General features: G+C 45.2%; 1 protein-coding gene across 1 annotated transcript in view; it reads left to right on the top strand.

Moving 5' to 3' along the window:
* Positions 1–1,033: 1,033 nt before the first annotated feature.
* LOC144170380 (ankyrin repeat and IBR domain-containing protein 1-like) overlaps positions 1,034–27,533 on the top strand; it is a 59,645-nt gene continuing 33,145 nt past the window's right edge. Inside the window, exons 1-9 of the mRNA XM_077700150.1 lie at positions 1,034–1,668; positions 5,449–5,626; positions 11,428–11,484; positions 14,137–14,262; positions 18,534–18,587; positions 18,916–19,033; positions 20,472–20,674; positions 22,582–22,667; positions 23,474–23,618. Coding sequence (XP_077556276.1) covers positions 1,481–1,668; positions 5,449–5,626; positions 11,428–11,484; positions 14,137–14,262; positions 18,534–18,587; positions 18,916–19,033; positions 20,472–20,674; positions 22,582–22,667; positions 23,474–23,618 — 1,155 coding nt within the window. The 5' untranslated portion in view covers positions 1,034–1,480. The remainder of the gene's footprint in view (positions 1,669–5,448; positions 5,627–11,427; positions 11,485–14,136; positions 14,263–18,533; positions 18,588–18,915; positions 19,034–20,471; positions 20,675–22,581; positions 22,668–23,473; positions 23,619–27,533) is intronic.

Raw genomic sequence — 27,533 nt, 5'->3', positions numbered from 1 at the left:
TGACTTGTGTTGTCTGCTTATTTTTTTTGTTTGGTGCTATTTGAAAACACTGGTATTTTCACCTTGGGGCAATGCACCCATCAAAGGATCCGATAGTCACATTGTAAGCATGTAGGGTGCCTAAAGCTTTCACACAAGATACACAAGCTGCATGTGCTGGTATTGTCATGCCTGCAAGTCTACATTGAAAGCTCTCGTATGTCAAATTTTACAATGCGTATTCACAAGTGTTCTAACGGAGATTGTTTAAGAAAGCAAGCACAAGTTTAGCACAAGTGCATCATATCTTGTGTTTTGCTAATTTCTTTGTCCCTTTACATGATTACTTTTTTTGTCCCTTTACATAATTACTGCAAATTTCAATCCATGATAAGTAATACTTTGCAAAAAACAGGTTCGTGAGAGTACCAACTGAATCCTCTATGGAGTTTCACTGTGCCCTCTAGGGTTTTTTAGTCCGCCAGAAACGTGCAGGAAAGTCTAAACGGTGATTTGTGCGATCATCCAGAAACTTCAAAAAGCAAACAAACAAAAAATGCCTGTAGTTAGGTCTGCGTTACAGACCTGTAGGAAAGGTGTAGCCTTGGTGTGCGAAACACCCTGGACTTCCACAAAAGTTTCCATGCAGCAAGATTGCCACCAGAAAATTGCTGCAATCGCAAAAAAAACAAAAAAAAAAACAAGGAAGGTGGTTGCCTGTTCGGTTGCTAGATATGGCTACATAACGTTTTTGACCTGTTTGCTGATTTGACAATAATTTAGGGTCTTTTTGGGCATTTAATGGGAAAACGAACATCTGCTTTTCATTATTGGTCAGTCACGGGCTACCGTGTTTTTTTTTTTTTTGCTGCTGACTCGACCATTTGTTGCTGATCTCCTGCAGCCAGTCCATCAGCACAACCCACGAAGAATAGCGTGTTGGAACAAAAAAGCATGTAGGGCTCAAAATTTGCGCCCTGTGAACCGGAAACTTCAGCAACGGCCGAACTTTCATTGCGCGAAGGCGCCCTCGGTTTCAGTTTCGGTTTTATTTCGCCGCCAGATTTAGCGGCTGCTGCGACCAGTTGCGAACAACGCGTTGTTATGGCCGGAATTGCAGAAGCGTCGTGCTAGTCATGTGCTTGTGTGTTCATCGTGCGATTCGAGCTCCTGTGAGCGCATTACGCGAAGGAAACTTAGGCGAGAAAATTGCAGGTGGTTGTGCAATCGCGCACATGACGCTAGGAAATCTGTGCAGCGCTACCGGAGAACGCGCCGTGTTGTTCAGTTAGCAAGCTCTGTTCCTCGCCGCTGCTGAGTGAATGAGTACCGAATTTGGTGTCGCCGTGGTTTGTTTGTCTCCTCTCATTGTCGTCGAGATGATTCGAAATGGAGCAACATAAACTCGACTAGCTTAGGCTGGCGCCGAGAATGGACCGTCGTGCCGTCGCAGTGGAGGGATTTTTCGAGCGTGCACGGGTGACGATCAGCTGACTTCGCCATGGGCAGCTCGTCGAGCAAGTTTCGCAGGCACCTGGAAAACGGCGACGAGCACTCGGCGCTTCAGATATTCGAGAGCTGCTCCGAACTGCGCAAGTCGCTCGATCCAAACTGTTTCTACGGGGAATCTGTTAACCAGTGCACTCCCGTCCACCTTGCTGCCAAACATGCAATGAAACCGTTACTGAGGTGAGTAACCGCGTCTTTGTTATTGTTGTTTATCGCTTCCGCTGTGTCTGGACTGGCGTCTCAGTGCGACTTATTTTGTTCAACTAGACGACTGATAACGGTTGAGATAACGGTTCCGTACTATCACTGAGGTCTCCCAGGGGAAAAGCAAAATGAAGCGATATTTCGGGCGGTCACGTAATGTGTGCCGCCTTTGTTCGGTCAGCTTCGAGAATAAACAAAAGACCGACAAAAATGAAAAAATCGTGCCGTGCGCTTCGTTTACTAAACTTTCGTCAGCTGTTATGTAATGTTTTTTTATGAACGTCACGGACTGTTTTCGCTTCAGTTTCTCCCTGCTCGCCAATCGTTATTTGCGATTTCTTGGGTGCAAGGATGCGCGCACAACAAAGGCGTTTTAAGCCCTAGCAACTGCCTGCTATTGTCGCGTAGCTAATGTAGTGTTTTCAGGAACGAGCTCTGAGTGTTATTTATATGGCAGTGCGCCTGGCCGTAATTGCTTGACGCATGCTTCATATGTTGTGAACTTCATAACCTTTCTGGAGAGCCACCTGTTTTTAAGCGGCACCGAATTTCGTTTCTGAGCTTCGCTTCTTTTTTTGTGTGTGTGATTTAAGTTGTCTTTTAAGCAGGTAGACCCGGAAAACGAGTTTGCAAGTGCACGCATGCTGGAAAATGCGGTGACAAATTGCTGAATGAATACAGCGACATGTCGCGCATCTGCCAGCCTGCATTTACAGTTTCCTAATTTTCGGTGTTTTTTTCTTGCCAGTAAAATGGTACATTTTAATTGCTTGACAACCAATTAAAGCAGTGACATGTTTATAGCGTTGTTGTACTTGTAAAAAAAAATCCCTCTCGGTATATTTATTTAGGTCACTTGAGTTTTACTCACCTGGCCAAGTGTAGGATTAACAGTTAGCTGTGACCCAAAGTTGCTAAGAATTAGTACTAGTCTTTGGATGTCGTGCTGCACTGCTACAGTGCGGACGTTTGCCTTTGACGGCAGGCGCTGCGTAAACAACACGTTCTTGCACCAAGAGCAGTATTTTTTTTAATAATTTTTTTCGTTAGTTGACAGCTTGCACGTAGTGAAGCTCAACAATGATTGCACCTGTGCTCAAGCTGTCGATTCACTGCAGCTGCTGCCACGTCCACACGCAATAAGCATTGCACAAGATTGAGTTTTTGGTTGACAACTCTATGTCGCAATACCAGAAAACCTCATTAGGATGTACACTCCAAAGCAACAGCTTAATTAAAAGCAGTCTTGTCTAACTCAGTTTTGTTGCAGCTGGTTGTGCTGTACTACAGTTTCGTCCATCGCTATTTTTTTTTGGATTCACATCAAGTATGGCTTAACGAAATCGCACTGTAATTATCTTCATGCATTATCTTCAGCACTTGTGGTGTGTAACTCTGTCCGTCCTTTGTAAGAATGTGCGCTGTTCCTTCCTTTGTTTCGGAAAATGCTGCTGCTAAAGAAGCCTTCTCATCTTGCAGTGCCTGGCGCTCACCTGCTTCTATTCCCCATTCACTACAGCAGTTGCCTGACCAAAACGTGCGGATTTGCACCCCAAAATGCTTTCTACCCGCCGCGGTGGCTCAGTGGCTAGGGCGTTGCGCTGCTGAGCACGATGTCGTGGGTTCGATTCCCGGCCGCAGCGGCTGCTTTTCTGATGGAGGTGAAAAGCAAAAACGCCTGTGTGTACAAGATTTCGGCGCATGTTAAAGATGCCCAGACGGTCAAAATTAATCCGGAGCCCTCCACTACAGCGCGCCTCATCGCCTGCGTTGCGTCGGCGCGTTAAACCCTACTATCAACCAAAATGCTTTCTGAATAAAGGAAAAAAAAAAAGGAAATCTACCTTCAGAAAAACATTTATCGAAACGCATAATTGGAGAGCAGCAGCTCTTTACTTACTTTTTTTTTTGCAGTGCAGAAATTATCTGGAGCATCAAAAACAAAGTTCAAATTATGGCTAAAGTTGCTGAAGCTAAACCTGGCCTACAAAGCGCACTGTAATAAAGTTCTCGGATTAATTTTGACCACTTGTATATCTTTGACGTGCATCAAAATCTCAGCACGTGGTCGTTTTCACTTGTTGCCTCCATCTGAATTCTGGAGCATCAAACTATGTCCAATTTTATTGCTCCTGTATTTGGGTGTGTGGCATTGTAATTTCGTGATTTCTTGCCTTAATTTTCATTTTGCTGACCATAAATTTGTAAGGTTCTTTTTTTTTTTGCTTGCGGGAAAAGAACTGTGCGAATTATTTTTTATTCCGTAAGCTTGCCCACCTTTTCTCTCTCTGTCTCTCTCTCTCTGTCACCAACACACACAGACAGAGCCTCCCACAGCTCACTACCTAAATATCACATTTTACAGTGCAAGTGAATGCTCATGTGGCCAGACATAACTTGTTTGTTTCATGCGGCACTTATTTTCATTTCGTGTGGAAAAATGGAATCGACTGGGCGTTAACAGCACAATCACTTCAGTGTTCAGCTGCTCTTCGAAGCTAGAGCCAGTTCTAGCACTTTCAATTCACAGCTGGGCAGTGACATGTGCCATAGTGGACAGCATCAGGTTAATTAGGCCACCTGAGGAGCTTAAACGTGCACCATGGCGTTTTTGTATGCAACACGGGCGTCTTTGTATTTTCTCTCGCTCTGTACTACATTGGCCGTGGCTGGGAACTGAATTCAGTGCGCACTCTTGTGTCACACTGGCATAGTCACTATGCAACCACGGCAGGTATATAGGACAGACAGGTGGGGAATGAATGAATGAATGAATGTGCTTTATTTAAAGGAGGCACGAAGCCCTTTGGGGGGAAGGAGGTAAGTGGGGAGGGGATGAAGTGGGATACCACTAAAGTTCATTGTGGGATCATAGGTCCTTTCGAGGGCGTCTTCGTTCTTGTGTGCCGCCTAAAAAACACATGTTCAGGCCCGCTCTATACTGTTTTGTAGAGACCACTCTCTAGTGCGTATTGGCCTATTGCTCCGAGTAAGGATGCATTACTCCGGAGTAGCTGTAAGTGCGCGTGAGCGTCAAATGGCAGTGGCCACTTATCAAGCAGGCCGGCTCTGCCCTCGTCGAATGTCGTACAGTGCCAGATTAAATGATTCAGGTTAGGTGTTGTAGCCTGCCCACAAAAGGTACAAGTGGGTGCCAATGTGTGACAGGTGGGGAAACATTGCAGCTTGATACGTTGCACAGAAGGTGTGTTGTGATGGTGTGTTGCGTGCAAAGACGTAGGAGTTGCCAGTGCAGAGTGAATGCTGGGTGCTGTGGTGAGTTTGCTGATCTCTTATTTGAAGCAGCATCGTGTAGTTTTAACCCGTACCTTAGTTCATTGGCAGGGATCAGAAGAAGGAAAAAAAAAAAAAACCAGCAAAAAACACCGTGCATGCTTAGTGCGCTACTGTAGTAATGTTGCACGGGTTTTCAATGTGTTTTCGAGCTATTTCATGTCTAAAAATTCTATTGTTTTTTATTTCGTGGCAAAATATTGACCTTTTTTTATGGTTCATGCACAGATCCTACAGGTAAAGCACGCTAGCAATTCACAAAATTTTGCCCCGTGGACTTGAAAATCTGTCATCGTAGCTGATGTCGGAAAATTAGCAAGGAGGGGGCATGGGAGAGACATCAGTTCTGGATGCACTTTTTCCCCCCAAAAGTAAAAAAAATCTCAAAAATGTCTGCCAGCAGTTGAAGAAGGCGAAACAAACAAAAGGTTCTCAAAGGGTGCTGGGTGTGTTCTGCGGCAGGATCCTTCTGCGGGAGATGCAGGGGGACCCGACGATTCTGTCGGGGCGTGGGGAGACGGCGTTGCACTGTGCCAGCCGGGGTGGTGGCCAGTCGGAGCGCCGGGCGGCCTGCCTCCTGCTGCTCATCCAGTGGCGTGGCTACGAAGGGGAGCTGGTCGACCTGGATGCACAGGACCATGTGAGTTTCCAAAGGGGAACTGAGGGCCCCTGTGTCGAAGAGAGGAGTTTCAGACCACTATAAGAAAATCTTGACTCTATTTTATGTCAGTGAGCCCTATTACTGTGAAGGTAGTTGGCATCCAATGATTTTCTTCCTTCTCTTTCTTATTTCATCCCATGGCTGCACCCATGCTTTGTACTCTTCATCATAGTCACTTTGCTATGTCAGACTAGCTTGTCACGAAGGGAAGGAAGCAAAGGAGTGGAATCGATTGATTGATTGTAAGGTTTAACGCGCCAGTGCAACGCAGGCGATGAGGCGCGCCGTAGTGGAGGGTTCCGAATTAATTTTGACCATCTGGGGATCTTTAACGTGCGCCGAAATCTCGTACACACGGCCGTTTTTAAAGGTGTGGAATCATTTAACAGTGGTGCAGTGTGGTTCTAGCGAGGGTGGTGGTGATGCAACATCTTGCCGCGGTTTCCGAGAATGAGGAAACCATTTATTTGGGCTAGGAAAGCGGGGGTCTGGTCATTCTGTAAAGTTTATTCCTGCTCTTTCTCCTCCTGTGTTTCGAAGAAGACAGTAGGATCACAGATGATGCAGCTGTCGCAACAACTTTTGTGAACTTGCAGCCTTTTAGCTTGCTGAAAACAAGACTTGAAAAGATGAGGAAAGAGCAGGAAGCAGTAATGGTTGTGGCATCATACAAGTGAAGCAGTACACTGCCACGTCTATGCCTTTCTGTGTCCTAGGTGTTTTCTACTCCTCCGTCCCGTTTGTTCATGCTGTACAAATTTTTCAAGTGAAGCAGTGAACCCACTTGAACTTGTAGTGACTAAATATGAAGCACATTCTTCACGCTTTCTTTGAAATGTAAAAAGATTTTGTGCACTAATGAAATTTTCAGACTACCACAATCCACACTCCTTAACTTTTTCGCAACCGCGCCATAGGGCATCGATGCGATGGTATCGACGTTTTGAACCGGCCGCCAAAAATTTGTTTCAGAGACTACGGACAAGTGGCGCCCTCTGATGTGTTTGAAAAGAACTAAAGTTTTGGTTTCGATTTCGTTTTGTTGTTTTCACCGCATGGAGGCGCGGAGAAAAATACAAGTTTGAGTCGGGGTGACGGCGTTGTTGGGCAATCATGGCTGCGGCTCCTCCGCGCGCTACTCGAAACCAAAAAGCGAAACCAAGCACTTCGGCCGCTTCTAAGTCCGATTCTTTTGACGAGAGCAGCAGCGAGGAGTCTAGTGATGATGTCGAATCGTTGGACTTCAGTTCAGACAGTGACATTTCATCGCAGCAGCCGGGGACATCAGCCACTGTGCGCACGTAAGTTTCGTTTTAGCGCTCCCATTGTATAAATACAGTGTGCGGTCTTTATAACTGACGACAGTTGTTTATTCTGTTTCCTTAGTGTCTCGGCAACATACGGTGGAGATATTTTGCCCAATGCGCCACGACGTGTGAAGTTTGAGCCCAAGCGACAGCCCGGTGTCCATATCGACGCTACACGGCGGAGTGGCACCCGGAAGTTCGCAAGAGCGCTGGATTTTTTTATGATGTTTTTTACGGCCGAAGTGATCAGAATGTTGTGTGACAACACAAACAAGTACGCCTGGATGAACATTCTTGACAAGCCGACCTATGCTCGTCGTGACGGCTCATGGGAAGAAGTAACTCCGCTGGAGATGATGCGTTTCATTGCGATCATCATCTACATGGGAATTGTTGAAGTACCACGACTGCACTTATACTGGAGCACGGGGAGTATATACAGTGGCCTTCTCCCATCAAAGATTATGCCCCGAAACCGGTTTGTAGCTCTACTAGCCTTTTTACACGTATCGGACCCGGACGACTTTGCAAGTGAAGCCACTGTTGGCAAGATCTGGAAGGTGTCCTGGCTTCTGAAGCACATCAATCAGACGTCAGCAAATTTTTTTCAACCAAAGCGGGACCTCTCGGTGGACGAACGTATGGTGAAATCAAAAGGCAGATCAGGAATGAGGCAGTATATCCGGAACAAAGTGACTAAGTGGGGGTATAAACTTTGGGTACTAGCCGACTCCGAAACAGGGTATACCCTCCAGTTCTCTGTATACACAGGCAAGCGTGAAAGACCAGGACCACATGGCCTAGCTTTTGATGTGGTCAGCAGCTTGTGCTCAGAGTATCTAGACCAGGGGTACAGAATTTACATGGACAACTTCTACACCTCTGGGAAACTTTTTGACCATCTGCTCGAGCGCAAAACCCTTGCCTGTGGTACCACCCGGAAAGATCGCCGATGTTTTCCAACTGAGCTGAAGGATGTTGGGTGGGAACGAAGAGCTCAGCGCGGAGACGTTCGGTGGCTTCGCGATGGCAACATTTTATATATGCAATGGAAAGACCGGCGCGCCGTGAACCTGATGAGTACCATTCATACAGCCAACAAGTTTGTCCCAGCCACGCGAAGGCAGAAGACAGGTGACAGATGGACTTTGATTACCATCAAGAGGCCTCTGCTTGTCCAAGACTACAATGCTGGCATGCTGGGTGTAGATAAATCGGACCAAATAATTGGAACCTACAATGTCTTGAGGAAATGCGTGCGCTGGTGGAAAACCCTGTTTTTTCATTGCGTGGACATAGCGTGTGTTAACAGTTTCATCCTCTACCAAGGCCATCGAAAAGAAAACCCAGGAGTCCCAGAGCTAGCCCAAAATGCCCGATTCGACCAGCTTGCTTTTAGAGAGCAGCTCATTCAGCAGATCTTGGATTATAATGACATCGAGCAAGACCGTGCCCCATATCCAAGTCTAGAGCCAATTCGCCACCAATCCCAGAAAATGGAGAAGTCGAAGAACTGCAAGCTGTGCTATCGAAAGAAGAAAGTAGAACAGAAAACATATAACAAGTGCAGCACATGCGAAGTGCCCCTATGCTTCACGTCCTCCCGCAACTGCTTTTCTGAGTGGCACAGCAGTCACCACCCCTAGCTTGAAGGGCCATGAAAAATAGAGTTTATAACGTACAGAAATGAAACTTTCCAGAATGTGAGCTGGCATCATGTGTAACGTTTTGTATATTCCAGAACTTTGAATTTAATTTTGCAGCTTTGTTCAGCTGCATGTGTATGTTTTGTTTACTTCGGTTTGGTGTGTTTTTTCCTTTGTTAACAGCTAAAATAACAAACAGTTTCCTACCTATCACACTGGAGTTATTTTTGTTCGAAAGCTTGATTAAAAATGTACAATTTGGTATATCACAATGCCAAATGCAATAAAAATTACTCAAGAAAAAAAATGTGATTGAAGATGTCGAAAATCGGCCCTTTTTTCGCGGTTGCGAAAGAGTCTTTGAAATGTAAAAAGATTTTGTGCACTAATGAAATTTTCAGACTACCACAATCCACACTCCTTAAAACGTTCTACAAGTTCGAAGAAGCTTGTTTTCACTGTTTATAAAGGAAGTAAGTAAAAAAAAAACACAGCTTGGGCACTACACTGTACTTTGGGGTTTGCTGCACTTCACAACCAGTATCCTTACTTCATTGTTTGTTTCTTCTGTGTGCCACCCTGTACTTCTAGTGCACCACCCAAGGGAGGCCTTGTGCTGTTGATGGTTACTTCAAAATAAATAAATTAGCAAATGCAACCATTATGAATGAATGCCCTTTATTTACTTCACTATATCCAAAACAAATTCTTAGATTTTCTTTACATTTAGCTTACGAGGATATCTAGATTTTATGTGAAACCACAGGAACCAATAAGGTGCATCCTTCTCTGAAACTTTACAACATCATTGTTAATTATTATTAATACTTTCATCTTCTTCGGGCAGGAAAGTTCTGTGTGCACTTTCATGGCAGCTAGTTGTTTTTTAAGAACCTTAAGGAAAAAATATTTTCTATTCTCATCAATTTTCTAAAACTTGGCGTAATGCCCAGCAACACCGCCTGTTTTGTCACATGCTTCTGACAATGGTCATGTGCTAGCAATTGCTCCATTCCCAGAACAATGGCCATACAGGTCCTACAAAGCCTGTAGTCAGACTAGTCATATGACTACGGGTAACCCTAAATTTTCCAGCATGGTATTTTTGGGTTTTTTTTTTTTTCTCACTAAAGGTTAGCGTTCAAGATTGCATTCAAGCAGAGCTGTTACCAGCAGACAAGAAGTGAAGCTCTAGGTCTGTTGTTTGGGTTTAGTACAGTCATGCATACATGTTTGTTGGATGCCACTAATTGGATTTCATTTATGGCTTCTAGTTTTTTTTTTTTGTTTTTTTCGGTGCTCCACAGAGATGTTTGTGTCATTTCAGGGCTTCTCAGCCACTGCACAGTGTCAAGGTCACTGTTTCAAAGCCCACCGAGAGCATTGCCCTGGTCTCAGCTACTGCAACCAAAATGTTGTGTTGATTGCAAACAGCAGCTGTGACTTCAGAAGACTTGAGCAAACTCGTCTAATACTGCACAGATGCCTAATTGCTTCATTTTTGAGTCTATTGGCTGGTACACGGTATTTTTTGGGCTCAAAGAAATTTAACATAATACTGTGGAAAAAATTATGGCAGAAGGGACTGACACTGACCAAATAAACGTTCTGAAACTTTAAACTCTGAAATAAACAAAAGATGTTTAAACTTCACTAAGGAAGCCTTGTGAACACGGCTTTCATAATGAAGCTGTAATGCCTTTTGTTTAATTTAGATGTTAGTTTTAGTAGCTTTATTCGGTTGATGTTGGTCCTTTTTATTGTAATTTTTCATCCTGACCGGGTGGGTTTCTGTATAACCCTCAATGTTGTGGAAAAAAATTGAATTGGGGAATATATATTCAAAGAGAAGTTAATAATTTAGTTTGCGGCAAAGGTCGCAAACCAGTATGGCTGGATAAAGAATTCACCTTTGTAAACACTGACCACAATATCTTAATATTTGAAACCAAATGAAAATTCATCTTAAGAATGCTATATTGTGCAGATAGAAGCTATAGATTCCAAATGGGGTCAGCCTGACTTTGCAACTTTGTTACTGAATTATTAAAAAAATGATTCAAACTACGTTTGGCTTCCATTTGATGAATTTGTGCAGACCTTAACCAACTGTTCATATTGCCAAAAGTTTTGGGTTTAAAAAATTTGTTTTTCTGTTTCTATAACAATGCAAATGAAAAAGCATATTTCAAAGTTCATTTTACACAGGGCTGACTCAGCAGGTATTTGCTGTGATGCCTTTTGGCCAGTGACCACATACAGTGAACATAAAAGCCTGAAACAGCACTGCCAAGAAAAAAAAACAAGAATAAGAATAAGAATGTAAAGTGAAGTGCAAAGTTGGGCTTGTACCCGTCCTCGTGGCTTTTAGTTGGCCGGACCTGTGAATCCATGTAGATAGCCTGGGAATCAGTTCAATATAGCTCAAAATTTTGCTTCGCCAAATACTGTGATGCAGCCATCAGCATATCTTTGAGAGATTTTGGGGGGCAGGTAATGCTCATGAAAACTCTGAGTCTGCAGAATGAATAGGGTGAAGTGTTGTTTGTTTATTGTGCTTGTTTTCCAGGAGGTCAAAAGTAATCCGGAGCCCTTCACTGCTGCGTGCCTCATTGCCTGAGAGTAGTGTTGGCGCGTTAAACCACATAATCAATCAATCAATTTATTGGGCTTGCTAATGGGCCTAACTTGGTCCTAACTTGGGCTGAAGTCGCACAGTGTAGTTTGTGCAGGTTCCATTAGCTTCCCTCGAAGTTTTAAATCAGCGGTGTGCTGTGCAGTGCATTGCTGATGGCCTCGATATTCCTATCTTCTTCTTGCTTTGCAGGATGGTAACACTGCCTTGCACTATGCTGCCAGTAGTGGGTTGAAGAAGTGTGTGGAGGTGAGGCAGCCATTTGATGTCTCCTTTTTTGCTTACTCCCTTTTCACTTGCATGTGCATCACAACCATGTGCATCACAACTGAACAGTCTGCACATTTTCAAATCACCCAAGCAGTTGGACTAAAATGAATCAGTAAATCAATCAGTCAATCAGAATTTATTTATTTCACCAATACTTTTTGGCTTCGTTGCTGAGCTGAAAGCTGCAGTGGGAGCTTGGCGAGACTCGGCAAGTGATTACTCAGCAGCAACACCAATGCATTGTACAGTGTCCCGACAGAACTGAAAGCAAAACATAAAGATACCCAAATACTATCACTTGCAAAAAGGAAAAAACACAATTGAATCATAGCAGACCTCTGTTTCTCTAACAATAGCCCCATAAATTATATAGAAATGAGCTGTTGTATGAGTCACATTGTACAAAACCAAACTTTGTTACAGTACACAGAGAGTTATCAACAATTTCTTGCAATAAGGAAACAAGCAAATACCAAAGAGCAAAAACAAAAGCCACAAACAACTGCACAAAGAAAACATGCATAGCTTTAAAGGTGCTTGTAACAAAGTGTTCTATGTAAAATTACGAAGTGTTCCTGCATTTCTGGGAAATAAAGTATGTGGCCATTTGGGAGATACTGGAGATTAGGTTTTGGTGCCTGGAACTTGTAAATAGCGCAAAAATGGGGATGAAACAAGGATCTGACCTGTGGGTACTAGGAGACATTTCGGTGCATCATAAAGAAGCAACTCAAGCGAAAAAAAAATAAAAAAAATAAAAAGGAGCGCAAAGTGCAAAAGTCATACATATGGTAAGCTCGAGCTTTGTTATACATGGGAAATAATTTTTTGTGGAGGATAGGTAGGGTTGTTCGTTTTCGGGTTTTATTTATTTTTGAAATTGGGGGTAAAAATCAGGTGCTATTTTTCAAACTAACAATAGGGGACAAATCGTTTTTTTTTTTTTTTGAGAAACTATTTTGAAATTCAGGTTTTTGTTTTGTGTATAACATGCAGATGTACTCATTAATACAATCACTTGATCAGAAGGCATTACGAGCTTGTTAGCTCTAACGCGTTAAAATTTGTGATTACTTCAAGCTGGTAATCAAGACATCAGGGTTTTGTAGTGAATACTCTCCGAAATTTGGCATTTGATTGGAAATGAATCAGTATTGATGACAGTAAAGATCATTGATAACTTTAAATAAATGAAACATTTTATTCACAAAAAGCTGGTCATCAATTTTTTACACATCTTTGTTTACATACACTTTCATCTGCATGCGCCACATGTCAGTCTTCATTTGAGACCTGTCCGATGGTTGAACGTATCTCACCCGGGAGAGAGTTCTCTCGACATCACAGCTTCCGTTAACTAGGCGCAACAATGTCAGTATTTGCCAACCTGGGGTAGCGAGCAGCAGAGTCATGCCAGTACTCCATGACTTCGACAGCTGTGTTTGTGGGGCTTGCTTCAAGCAAGTACTGGTTGAGTACAGTGGACCGTCAGCGTACGATTGTGCAGGTCACTACTTTGAAAAGGTCCATTCAGGGAGAAATCTGGTTTAACCTGATTTTCCTGAAATGTGTTCAAAGTGTAAAAATCTGGTAAAATCTGATTTTACCTGAAAACGAACACCCCTAAGGATAGGTGAGGCACACGGGTAATCAAGCGAAGGACTTTTTTCTTTAGTAACGCAGCAAAATTTCGTAATGGTTTTTTTGTTGTGGCAGACAAAATACAAATGGAGTGATCAATGTCTAACGCGCCCAACATATTGTATATGCCGAGTTACATGTTTTTTGGAAGCATTGCTTGACAGTCAGGCAATGTTCCGGTTGTGACAGAGTCTTTGACAAACTGCGGTCAACGTGAGCATTTGAACTACAATGGGAATTTAATAAAAATGGCCCCAAGAATTTTATGTTGGTGCACTATGTGGAATTTGTGGCTGGCATATTTAACAGGGCATTGCAGTGTCTGCTGTTTATTTCTGAGCTTAGCATTACACAGTTAAAATGGCCATGTAATGTGCTAGACTGCGGGGCTAGGGAAGCTGCAGTAAGCTTTACCTTATGCAGTGCACCTCAGTAATGCAGCTAGAATTAAATTATAGATAGTACCAATGCTGTGCAGATTTACGGCAGATTTACATGCGGATTGCATGAAACACATGTTAACAAACAAAAACCCATTTCTGCATTTTCTTGTATTTATTTTTGCGTCTTGTGGAGTTTCATACTGTAGCACAGACGTTTGCCTCCTTAGAGGTAAATAAATTATATTTACTCCATTCTTAGCTCCCTTTTTTTTTTCTGGTCCCATGGTGTTCAAAGTTAGAGGGGCACTTTGATTCGAAGCCAATTCATACCAGAATGTGAAAAATGTTTTTGAAGCATTTCCTTTGCTGAAGTGCAGGAGGGTGCTTAGAATCGAGGAAATAGGGTGCATACACTCTGTTTGAACTTATTATCCAGGCAGTAGCAATAAAGACATTGCAATATCCAAAGGAATGTTTATGTTCTTTGTGAACGAACATACGTAGCTTGTGCTCCAACATCGCCGGCAATGTGGGCGTAAGCATGCTGTCTGTTGTTGTCAGAAGCGCTGTTTGGACAGTGGGTATGTCCTCTGTGGTGCCCTTGCAGCTGCTGGTCTCTCACGATGTGTCCCTCTTCACCGAGAACAATGCCGGTCAAACAGCGTGCGATATGGCGGACAGGGCTGGCTTCAGGAGCCTTGCAGACTACCTCGAATCCAAGATGGTCTTTTCGGTGAGCAGAACGATGTGTGGAGGACCATTCGAAGTCTTCCTTCTTTCTTCTTTCTTCTTTTTTTTTTTTTCTTTCTTCCGTGAGTGTACTATCGCGTCTTCCTGGACTTGGGAGGCTGACCGCTTCCACTCTTACTCCTTGTCCTTTTAGCTCAATAAATGTTTATTACTACTTGAGTGTACTACAACCGCAATTCCTTTTGGTGGTGACCGTGTTTTTAAATGTTTTCTTTAATCTTGTAATTACAGCTGACATTAGGTTCTCCCATCAAAAACAACTCTTGAAAACTGGTTGGATTTGCCGCGTACCCTTGGAATTTTACTTCGAACTTATTCACTTCAGTTTTCACCATGAATCCATTAATATGGGAGGAATTCTTAAGAACTACAAAATAGAAAAAGCCACATGTGTAAGCTGTGTACTGTAGTTGAGTCAGCCACCGCATGCTCAGAAAGGTGGTTACCTCGAATGTTGACCACATTAGAAAGTTCATGTTAGCACGTTGTTAAGTCAATGCTATAGAAAGTTAACCATGCCAAAGCGTGTTTTATAACGGGTGAAATGTTGAAATGTGGTTCTGCTGTAGTTAGCGTGGTTAAAAGAAGACGTCCATAAAAAAGCTTTGCTATGCACGACGTGCATCAAAATCCACTGGAACCAATTTTTACAAGAGGAGGCATAGGATGTGTTACAGTCAAACTCCGCTACAACGAACTCCGCTACAACGAAATTCCCGCTTCAACGAAGGTTTTTCGATTCCCCGCCCGCATCCCATAGGCCACAATGTATTAAAACTCCCTCCACAACGAACCACTTTTTTTATTGTTCTCCCGGTTCAACGAAATTTTCCCGGTCATTTTCACTGACTGGCTTGTCTCGTTTGACAATGAGATGAAAAGGCAAGACCGCAGTGTTTGCTTGCTGCTGGACAATTGTTCAGCGCATCGCCTGGACGGGAGCGTCAAGCTGACGAACGTTGAGCTGAAGTTTTTCCCACCCAACTGCACTTCGCTGATCCAGCCTTAGATCAAGGCGTGATCAACAGCGTGAAGTACGCATACCGGTCAAGGCTCCTTCAGCGAATCCTCCTGAACACCGAGCATGGCCACGACACCAAAGTTGACTTGTACATGGCTGTACAAATGTTGGCCGCCGCATGGATGTCGACGCGGGGTGAAGTTGTGAAGAACTGTTTCGCGCACGCGGGGTTTCGACCCGAAGAGATGTGCAGTTCAAGTGACGGTGCACAAGCTGCCGACGACGTTGGACCGGGGCAAGACGCGACAACGGCCGAAGCATGGGCAGCTCTCGAGGAAGCCGGCATTGTTCCTGAGAACGTAGCATTGAGCGATTACGTAAATGCCGACGCGGACGTGATGTCTACGAGGAGCTGAGTGATGCCGAGATCCTCAAGAGTGCTCGCGCCGCCTCCGCCGCCGCCGCCGATTCATCCGACGACGAAGAAGTCGGGCATGGTGTTCCGACGGTCCCGACGTCAGTGACCGCGTCGCAGGTCATGGACTCCTTGGACGTTTTACGTAGTTTCATTGGCGCCCATGACGATGATGTCGCCATGCAGCTCCTCGCAGACTGTGAGCAGCGCATTCTCCCGTTGCTCGTGCGAAAGCGCAAACAGTCAAAAATCAGCGATTTCTTCAAGTTTTGGAAATAAAATGCTCCCAGAGTGTCGTGCATATCCTGTGCATATCCGTGACCGCCAATTAAAATATAAACTCCGCGCTGTGATTTCACGACGCCTGCTTTTGCGCGGATCTCCGCGAGTACGACGCGCATATTACAACGCTGGTCTAAGCGCCGCGAGACGCGTTGTGACTGCAAATTACGATATAAACTTTATGCTATAAAAAGGGTGCTATTTTTGGCGGAGCGACCTCCAAGCAAGTTGGCAACATTGGAGCGAAAAGGTAGGTGGGAGATTTCACGACGCCAGTTAGACGCCTGCCCTGTTTTCTTTATTTACTGATTTTTCCGCGACAACGAAATTCTCGCTACAACGAAATTTTTCGCGATCCCCGTGAATTTCGTTGTAGCGGAGTTTGACTGTAGTTTCAAAATGCTTCCTCCCTGCATCCTTGCAAGCTGGCTCTTGCAAGCAACATGCAGTGCATCTTGAGCGCTGCTTGAAGGTTGAAGCACCACTGGTATCTTGTGGGCACTGTGTCTACTGATAAGACAGACAACATTGTTTGAGTGGTCACAAAAAGCTTTTGTGTGTTTTCTGACTGTGTCTGCAACGAAAATGCTTGCAATCACCACACTGTGTGCAGGCCTCCTGGAAGTTTAATTTGAGTTCAGTTGGCTGGATGACAACTTGCTTCACTTTGTGAGTTGAAAAAATGATGATGTTATCAATATTTACAGTGCTGAATAAGCAACCTCACAATAACAAGGCATTAAAAGTCTATCTAGAGATTTTTTTTTTTTAAGCCCAAACCAGAACTTCCAAGCAATTGGAGTCAGTGATTATGGGGTGATTGTACTACGGACATTTGTTGCCATTTTGCCTCTAAAGGAACAATCAGACTTAATCTGAGAGCTCACAGTGTGGGAGACGATAAAAAAAAGCAATATTTTGCTTGCAAAAGTCTATTTTAAAAAATTGCCATCTGATAGATGCATACTTTTCTTGCTGAATAAGTTAACATCTGTTACACCTTGCAGATAGTTCACTAAATGAGCAGTGCCTGTCTGGGAAACATTTTCACTTATTGAGCTGACACAAGCTGGTGAACTAGTAAATAAACGTTATGTTGGAAGCAGGAAGATTTACACAGCCAGGCATACGGTATGTTAATCATGAACTGAATTATCATTGCCTCCAGTTTAAATTGGGGTTCTTATGTCTAATGCTACACCTGGGATATGAGTCGGGCTGTATGGGAGGGATGGGGATTAACTGAAGCAACACCTTAACGTGTGCTCTATTGGAGCAATGTGATCAAACCCACACAGTTGTGCTCAGTAGCAGCAGGCCTTCGCCACTGGACCACTTTTTTGTCACTCCTGCTGCACTTATAAAGGGGATTATTTTTAGTCACAAAAAGCTTTTTTTTTTTTAAAGAAAGTTGCATTAGTATACCCTTAATTTTGCCTTTGGAGACAGCAGCCACTAGGGGCACAGTTATTTGTAGAAGTGGCAGCCTAACGTATGAAGATATTTTCAATAAAACTTTTCAGTTACTGACCTGTTCAAGGGTATGTCATAATTACAAAATTGAAGCCTACCCTTCCTACACACCAATCTTACAGGGAAATGAACTGGAAAAAAATACAAATATTGTTGTGGTGCCACAGAGAAGTCATTGGACCCCTCAAACTGCTCGAAAGCAAAGCTGCTCAGAAAAAGAGAAATGGTGTGCAGCAACTGCTGCATTCAACTCTTATCCTTTTTTTTTCTTTTTGGCAGCAGGTGTTAATCTTGGTGCCTATGGTTGGCACCAGCCATGCTCCATCTCGTGTGAAGTTGAAGTCGGTCATGTAACCGTCACTCCTTCAGCGATCTTGCTTTCGATTGGGGAGGGAGGGGGGGGGGGGAGAAATGATTTCTCCTGGACTGATTCCTTCTCAGTTTACTTTACTTTGTGTTTGTTGGGTAGGGTGGCTGGGCTTCAATTGTTTGAACAGCAATGTGCCCCTAAAGTCAAGGATAAAATAGTTAATTAAATATGTATGCCCATTACCCCCTTTTTAGATAGGTACCTAATGGCAGCTATCTGCAAGAGCGAAAGGCAGAATTGAATTTTGTGCTAATGCAAGCATTTTATTTTCAAAAAAGACCCCTGGTATAGGTTGTATTCACTGGCACAGCACGCATGCGGGCAACCATGTGTGCACTGTCACTGGTTACGTCTGGCTCTGCGAGATGACGGTACTTGTCCCTGCTAAGCACACAACATGTGTTTGGCGTTCCAAACTGCCCCCCATTGAGCGCAAAGTAATGCGCGTTGAGTAATCAGGTTGAATGAATCGGGAAAGTAATCGGGTTGAAACGGCAACGACGCCCGCCGGTGTTTTCTTTTCCTCTTTTTTTTCCCTGCCAGGTAATGGCGCAGTGGCACAAACAGCACCATGTCTGTGCTGAAGCGGCAGAGACATGCCCGTTTCTAGTGTTGTCAAGTAAAGGAATTGACGGCTAAACTTCTCAATGAATACCACTGTACATATTTATAGGTGTGCATTAGCTTGGCACGCATGCCAAGCATAATGGGCCTTTCGTTTAAATGTACCTTTGTTATTTTTTTCTATCACAGAGTTACGCCACCATCAAGTCGCAAGAAAATACCCCAGCAATGGAACTTAATAAGGTACCTGTTGCACTGTCTTTTGAAGGGCCGTTTCTTCCATTCCCACAAAATTGTATATTATTTTATTTGAATGAGGGAAAAGAAGAGTGTGTATGCAATGTGCCTGGTATCATTGAGGCTCGCTTCAGCAAGGTTGCCTACCAAGCAGTGCAGCCCTTTCGAGCAGGGGGTTAAATTAAACGGGAATCAAAAACAAGATTCCGGCCATTAAATTTGGGAGATTTTAATTTGGCGTATTGTTATGTGCCCCAAACTGGGCTGTCGGAATATTGCCAAGCACACGTAATTACAAGATCTCATCCACCTTTCTTTTACGTTCTTCCACTAGGGTTACACGGGCCTGGGACCTCAGGACTTGCAGGAAGCCAAAGACCTCCTTCTCGTTGAAACTTCCGACATGCTCCATGTGCCTTTATTCACTGCCGAAGCACTTTTGCGATGCCATGGTATGGGGCTCAGGTTTGATCGTTCATTTGTACGGCACCAAGTGTGGGGCCCTGTGTTGTTGCTGCATTTGTGATGTTTGGCATGCGCATGCATTAAGTGGATGTACCTTTTGAATTATGTATGCCCCAGTGCACCCAGGTGCATATAAAAGTAGATGCATACCTTCAGAAGCAGATTGCCCAAGGTTTTATCAAACATCTGATCAAACTATGGTAAACCTGTTACAACTAATCAATGATTTTAATCAAAAAGTCAACCAACAAACCAAATGCAGTCATCCAATCATTCCAGTCAATAATAACTTCACCTTCGTGGCTCTTTGTTTTGTTGCACCTATTTATTGCTTCTCCATCGTAACAATTACTCTAAAACTGACATTTCCAAGAAGGCATGTCCCAGCGTGGTATGAACAAAAAAAAAAGGGGGGGAAGTTTCCAAGTATGTTCCTGTGAATACAAGAAATGATATGTGCCGATGGCTACGAACCAATTTAAGCAGCGACAAGTTTTAGGCATCGCTGACAGATGGGGTTCGTATTTTTTTAGTTGAGAAAAACAATCTTGAGACATGAGACAGCGAAATTCTGCAGCTGAGCGTCGTGTACACCATGACAAAGATTGACCGGGTGCCTTAGTTTGAGTTAAAGAATGCTGACAGAAATCCTTGGGGCGAAAATGTGCACCACTAACATGTTTTTATTTATTAGACATTCCTTTTCTTTTTCTCACGAAATTCAATTGCACAACTGCGAAAGACATTTGACGCAGCATTCAGTGATCCCGCACATGCCTCTGCCACCTGTCTGTGGCCTTGTTTTGCTACTCTAAGTGCACAGCCTGATGCCTTCTTCTACAAAAATTAGCTGTCTAAAGCTTGTACCACATGGGGCGTTGTTTTTTGTGAATTCGGTGGAGTGAATATCTGCACATAAGAAGTCCGCAGTGCTTTCAAACGTTGCGATTTTCACATTTGAAAAACAGTTTATTTGCAGACCTAACTACACCTGTTGCAGGAGAACATTTTTGTGCTCCTGAAAAAGAAACGCCCTATCTCTTGGGCAAGTCATTTAATCCTGAATATCATGGTAGAAGGGCCGTGGTCTGGCCTGTCCATGCTGCAAGAACAGCATTCGTGCAGAAAGTTTGGCCACCCTAAACATTTGGCTATTTGCCACAGCTGCGAAACTAGGTTGCTGTGCTGCATGCGTGGTGCCACAGCAATGGATTCAACAGGTTAATTCGGACCATGTAGTTGGGGCCTAGGCAGGGTAGACTTCAAGCTGCTGCACCACTGCTCCTCATGGAAGGTAGCAGTCACTGCCGGCATGTCTTGTGCACTTTGGCCTCCTTGCTGGTGCACTTACGTCGAACAGTTTCCCTTTTGATCTCCTTGCCAGCGCAGTCTTGGTGGTCACCCAGTGCTTTACCCTCCCTGCAGACTGGAGCCAGGTGGTGCTGCTGGAGGCATGGGTGAAGGACCCGGTCGGATGCTGCCTGGCGGCCGGGGTGCAGCCGACCACCTCGGCCGTGCACGCCTGCGACAGCACCCCGGACCCCGCGGTCTTGGAGGAGTACCAGTCGGGCTCCCTCAACTCTTCTGCACCCTCCACACCCCAGGGGCGCTCGCCCGCCCGCCTGCCCGTGCGTAATGCTGTGCTGGAATCATTTGCTTAGATCGTAGCCTTGAGCATTGCTTTTGTTTGCGTGCGTAGTTGTGGCTAGTCGGTTTTGGAAAACATGCCTAACCTGACTCTCCGACTCCTACTCCGTGTAGTTCTTTACCATCACCAAATCTGCTGCCCTTCGCACCTCGTTTTTTGTTATGGGGCTGATTGATTCTTTTTATTTTTCAGCTACTAATACTCACTCCGCAAGCCTCTGTACATTATGAGTTGTGCATTGTGAGCACACACATTACTGACTCTAGAACCGTGAAAGGATAATTTGACTAATTTAATTTGGTAGTGCTTTTTTAAGCTCATCTTGCATGATTAGTACTAGTGCTGTTATGGCTGCTCTTTAGAGCTCATTGCAGGATCAATGCTGTGACCATTATTGCTTCATGGAGCTTATCAGGCAACAAATCTTGCTGCCATCTGCACTTTCGGAAGCTTATTTGCTGTTTGGGCAGCTGGCTCTGTTCATTTTCTAACCTCTGCCTTTGTTTGGTCGTGCAAAAAATAAAAGTCCGGGGGTAGCATTCATGGGGCAAATATGCTTGGTGCATATCAGTCTCTGCTAAGAAGATGAATGTTGCAAAAATTTGTGATGGTCGGGATTCTCAACGTGACCCTGGGTCCACACTGGGCACGAGGAGATGGAGGCACAGACGCGTGGAAGTTTTTACATGGAATTTAATGGGATCAACTGGCTCGATCTCGCTAACAGCTCAGCGTCGCTGGGCTGCTTCGGCATGATGCGGCTTGGGCTTGTAGGAGGGGCCTGATGTTCGCTGCAACCAGGCTGCTGTGGGCTTGATCGTGAAGTCCGCCGCGGTTATGCTGCTGTGACTCGGGCTCAAACGAAGGGCCCGCCGCGATGAGGCTGCTTTGGCTCGGGCTCTTACGAAAAGGTAGTGTACGCAGCGATGAGGCTTCTCCGGTTCGGACTCGAACGAAGGGCCCGCCGCGATGAGGCTGCTGCTGCGCGGGCTCGAACGATGGCTGGACGTTGGTTGGCTAAGTGTGGAGGTGTGTGATCAGACGTCACACTCGAGTGGTGGCTAGACTCCGGGGTCCGAAGCCTCCCCCGTCTTCTGCATAGCGTTTCTCGCGACTCGTCTCATCTGCTCCCGGGATCGCTCTCCCCGTCTCTCTGGTTGGCCTCCTCTTTTAATACCTTTCGTCGCTTTCTACCACTCCTCCTCCCACGCCGTCAGGGACCACTGTCCCCTTGTGTCCGCCAGGGACAGAATGAGCCACTTATGCTGTCACAAAAGGCGTTCTTCTTATCGGGGTGTTCGAGTGGCGTCTTTAAGATGTCCTCTGCAAGGTGAGTCATTGGCACTTCCCAACGCACTCGCCTCTCCGCGTGGGCTCCCGAAATCCCCGTTGCTGGCCCTGTGACTCTGTGCCTGTGAGGCGCGCTGGACCGTTTTTCAGAAGGGTCACAGATTGGTGTCCCGCCGCTGATCCTTAGAAGTTCAATGCGCACACGCACACACACATACACTGGCCCTGTACAAGATTAGAACCAGCGCTAGTCTCTCTTAGCGCCGCTTCCCGAGATTGGTGGGGCTGGCCGGATGATACGGTACCAGCATGGCGCCATGCGCAGTTTCTTGAGGCCAACTTCCTGCTGGAGTCTTTTTCAGCGAACATAAGCCGTCACAAATTGTGCCGTAAGTAAAAAGTCTGACCACTCTCCACACAGTGACCTTTAGATTACGAGGACTGGGAGCTTGGGCTGTTTATGTGGAAGTACTTCAAACTGCTTGTGTGTCGTGGATGTTATGGTATAGGAGCAAGATATGTTGCTCATGTGACAAATGTTGGCCTCATCTATGTTGCTTTTCTCTTTGTGACACATTTCATTTCTTTTTTCAACAGTGCAACATTTGTTCAGAAGTTGTTCACGAACAGGAACCTGTGATCGTCCCCTGCCTGCACCAGTTCTGTGTGTCCTGTTGGCGCAAGTAAGTGGCAATGCTTGCGTTTTCATACTTCTGGAAGTAGTGTGATGACTGGGTGGAACAAGAAAAAGATGTATTTTTTTTTGCTGCTATTTCTTCCATCTGTTCCACTCACATGGAGAAGCAAGAAGGGTGGTATATAAATAAAATACAAAATATATATATAAAGTCTGTTTTGCTATTGGCTTAATAAACAAAGTAAAATTCTTGCTTTGATGCAACTGTTAGTTTTAGAAAAACCTCATTCTCATTTTTGATAGATTGGGGGACAAGGCAGGCATATTCGGTAATTGGAATGCAGTGCAATGCTTAATTGGTCTTGAAACATAGAGGGATATGACAAAAAGAGGGAAGGGGGGGGGGGGGGTGAGCACATATTCAGCATGCTTTTTGTACAGCTTGAGCTTTGTACTGAATTGTGCTGAGTGACTTTTGAAAGTGAAACCTTGTTTCCATGCAGAAAATTGTGTTTCTTTAGTAATGCAACTGTAGCATGTCCCACTGGAAGCAAGGTTAAGTTTTTTTAGCTACGCATTCACTGAGCAGTAATCAAAGATAGTTACTGTGCCAGGCATTCCAAGTTTGTTTTCAAATCTGGCGTCTCGCTTCTATTTGTTGCAAATTGAGGGCCCGTCTCAAATTTTTATCATTGTCACAAACCAGACCAACTTTATAAAACTCTGAGGCAAGCAAAAAAAAGGGGGGGGTTTCTGAAATATTTGACTAGGTCCTCGTTGCTTTGTTTCAGTGTAACTGTGCTTGAAAGTTGGGCTTGTCAACAACTTCCCCCTGTGGTTGATGTCCTGCAGGTACCTGACCATCAAGATCCGGGAAGGGGACGTGCACAGCATAGTGTGCCCGGAAGTCAGCTGCCCGCAGCTGGTTCCCGTGGACATCATTGAACAAATCGTGAGCCCCGATATGGTGCGCCGGTATCTGCAGTTTGACATCGAGGTGAGCTCTGTGGGGTGGTCGGAAGGGATGTGACCGCAAAGCGTAGGCCTGCTCTGCAGTGCTGTGCACCCAACTGCTGCAGCGCTACATTGAACTAGTTGTGCAAAAGAGTTGAGTTCTCATGCATATAATTCACGTTTATAGGAACTGCTTTAATTCTTTGTACCTGGGCAACTCTCCTTTGTACTTTGTCCTCATTTAAAGGGAGAAGTGAATTTGTCAAGTTCCCGGTTTTGCTTGCACTGCGTAGACTGGCTCAAATTAATACACTTTTCATCGTTTATCCAGCTGATAAGTCGGTAATTATATTATAAAGTGCGAAAGAAGAAAAACTACCACGCGCTGTCTGTGGCGGCCGCACCAAGTAAAGGCTGTGACGACAGGAGGAGATGCACCTTGATTGGACGGAGGCCAAGAATAGCATTCAAACAAGTTTCAGTTTCGGTTCTGTAAAACAACATGCTTGACATCCGACGGCATTGTTGGATGGGCATTCTCATTATCTCAATAATCGTCGTACCGCGCTTCTGCCATGTTGTCGGCTGTAAAATGCCTAAGATAAGCCTCCCAGGACGGCTTGGAATCGTAGCAATCACTAGCCGAGGCCTACGCAGAAGATGAACACCCTCTGCGTCACCGCAGACGCTCAAATGCCAAGCGCATTTCCCCCATATTTGGAGCTTGCCTCACTGTCACAAACCCCTCCCCCGGTTAATTGCGTCCACTTGCAAATACCAAAGAAGGGGCGCGAGACAACAGTTATTTATATTTTAGCAGGGTGGCCGGCCGGTTGGTTTTCACGTGTGCCGAGATTGCTGGGGTGAATGAAATCACAACGGAGATGCTCGGCTACGTTTTGAACTATGTAGGTTTACTGTACAAACAAAAAGACTACAGGGCAACGCCCGACACAAGAAGAAAAAAAAAACCTTCACACTTCCATCGGTCTCGTGCACGCAGGCACTAATCGACCGTACGCTAAGCGCACGCGCGCTAACTCAGACAGCTGTACGCGACACACTCTAGAGGCAAACACTTGTTTTAACCTCGACAACGCAACTATAACAAAAGTACTAACAAGTGCGCAATACGCAAAACACTTTAGAGGCAAACACTTTGTTTAAACCTCAACAACGCAACTACCAAAAGAATACTAACAATTCAAAACAAAGTTCAAAATACTAACTAACTAACTATTACTAACAACTAACTAACTAACTAACTAACGAATACTAACAATTCAAAACAACAATTCAAAACAAAGTTCAAAACAATTACGCAACACGCAAAACCCTCTAGGAGACAAACATCGTTAGTTACAAGTGACGCTAGAAAAAAAAAAACTGAGGGCGGATATCTTAATCCGATACGACAAACAATTACGAAGGAGGGAGCACGGGAAGAGAAAGTCTCTACAAGGCAAGGAGAACACGCCGGTTCAACGGCAGAAAGTCACGACGAGGTGGAGACGGCCTCGCCGGGCAGCAGCTCACGTGTTTCGGGGGTCCGGGGTGCAGAAGCTGGTCGGCCATGGGACTCGCGGCTACGGGCGAACTCGAGCGCTGAGCCGAAGCGTGGGCCGATCCGTCGCGAGCCTACCGATGCACTTCCGCTAAGGCGCGTCACCCCCGGACTCTTCCCCGCGTAGCGCGTTCTCGAATCTCCAGCCGACTGCCCCAAGCGATCGCTTGCGCCCGCTTAAATAACCTCCGCCGGCCGTCCCGTAGACCCACTCCGAAGTATTCCTATTGTTCCTCTTTTCCCCCTCCTGGGGCCTTCGACAACTTCGCCACGATCGCAAGCGCGCGTCCAAGCCAGCGATCGTGACGTCACCCTCCGACAACAGCGCTAGAATGCGGCAGCTCGCATTGTCCTCGTAGCAGGCAGGGTGAAACAAAGAAGGTGAGCACAAAGTGAAGGGGGGACCCCGAATTCCTCTGCGAGGAGCAAAATGGCCGACTCCGTCCGGGAGGCCGTCATGTCGGCCGTCTGAAAATAAAAATATGGAGGGTCTGGCCTGCAGTTTGTGACACTCACTCATGCCTGCATTGTAAAAAGCGTGTTCGCACCAGGTCAAGGGTCTGTTGATTCTGGCCTGTGCCCACTGCCCGCAAGCAGTCGGGGCTTATGGCAACAGGACGCCAACGAGAATCCGCTAGTGCGTCAGTGTCATCCTGCGCGCATTCTGTGAACTAGTTTGTGGAGCAGTGAACGTTACGGCCCAAAAATGGTTAAATCAGTATAGAAAACATCGGCCGAAAGCGAAAAAGTCAACTTACAAAAAAAAAAAATGTACCCTCGGGGATTCGAACTTGTGACTTGCAAAATAACATACCTAGCGCTCCAGACCACTCGGCCACGGGCCAGCGCTGCCAGCGTTGGAAATATAAGGTATATAATGTATGACCAGTTTACACTTTTATTTAGTTTTAGCATTCCAAGCAGCTTAGGTGACTATTTGTTGTATAGCGCTCGTGCAGTAAGCGTCCCCCAAATTTCCACAATATCTCACGTCTAGCAATTGCATTTCTTAGACGGAAAAGCGTTCGCAGATGTATGGTCGTGACCGCTGTGCTTGTTCTCCTAGCGCAAAAAAGTGTTTCGTGCTCCCTAGTTTTACGCTGTACGGTAAAAGTATCAGTTGATTTTATTTCCGTAGTATTTATATTGACTTCGCTGACTCTTCTCCCGCCTTCAAGTGGCCTTAGATTTTCCTACTTGCGTACCAGTCAGCGAAGCGTCGCATGTGCGCTTGTGCAGTGCTTGGGTGGAGCGACCTTGACTTGGAGCTTGATACAGCGTACAAACTAACAAAGTAAAGAAAGGCACATTCTTCCATTAACAAACGTGTCCTGGCTTCGTTTCAACTGTGCGAACGAATTGCGACGACCCGTCGGGGGCCGGCGGACTAAACGCTTGGCCGATTGACTCTGCCGGAAGGTCGGCGAGCTGTGCAGTAACTCAGTCAAGCCAAGTCATCTCCTTCTGACGTCACACGAAAACGCCACAGAAAATGGGCGAAGATGCAGAGAGGAGGACAGCATTTTCGAATTGATTTTTCTACTAAATAAATTTGCGTAAACGCGCTCAGAATGGTTGAAACATAGCCTATGGACTCCGGACTACAATTTGCGCTAGTAATCCCGCAATGTTTACAAATCACTTCAGTGTCCCTTTAAGGGGGGGCACGGCTTTCAACTTCAGAAAACTCACCAAAACATCATTTTTTTTGAAAGCCACAAATTCGGCTTCTGTTTTTTACTTTTGTGCATTTTCAAAGTTTTTCTGTCAAAAATCGTCACACAGTGGTGTAAAAAAATACTTTTGCCAGCCGCAGTGACAAAATATGAGCCCGAAAGGGCGAAAAAAAAAACAGCAATTTTCGGAGCACTGTATCTCTGCAACGGTGCCACCGGGCATGGCCATTTTGGTACCATTAGATCGACCGAGTGATCCTCTTTCTGGTTCCAGTCGTCTTTTATCTTTGTTCATTCACAAATGCAGGAATGGCTGAAAAAGAAAGACGCATAAACGAAGCCAGAAATGGATGCTGAAGCGCAATTGGCCCTCTGGTCAGGGTACGCTGAAATGGCCCTTCTGATTTGGTGTCGCTGCAGCAACGCAAGATGGCGGCCACCTGAACTGCGTAGTTGTCGTTTCTCAGTTGATTTTCTCTGCTTCGCTCGGCCAAGTTTCTGTTCAGTTATTTTATCTGCTAAGGTATTCAACACAGACATTATCGGGATGGGAATGCCTGAGATCACGAGCCAGATTATGGGAAGTTGCGTGGCTCGAAAGGTGGAGGTCATCGAACACTTCGTGATGCACATGACTTTACTGTGGCCAATGCCCGGAAGGGGAAAAACGGTGTGTGCGCTTGCAATAGCGGTTCGCGAAGTTAACTTTTAATCTGAT

This window comes from Haemaphysalis longicornis, unplaced genomic scaffold, assembly GCF_048455015.1.
Source record: "Haemaphysalis longicornis isolate Haplotype H1 unplaced genomic scaffold, Haemaphysalis longicornis Haplotype H1 scaffold_2, whole genome shotgun sequence".
Taxonomy (NCBI): Eukaryota; Metazoa; Arthropoda; class Arachnida; order Ixodida; family Ixodidae; genus Haemaphysalis; species Haemaphysalis longicornis.
Note: the sequence above shows the minus strand (reverse complement) of the source record. Positions and strands in the feature narration are given on the sequence as shown.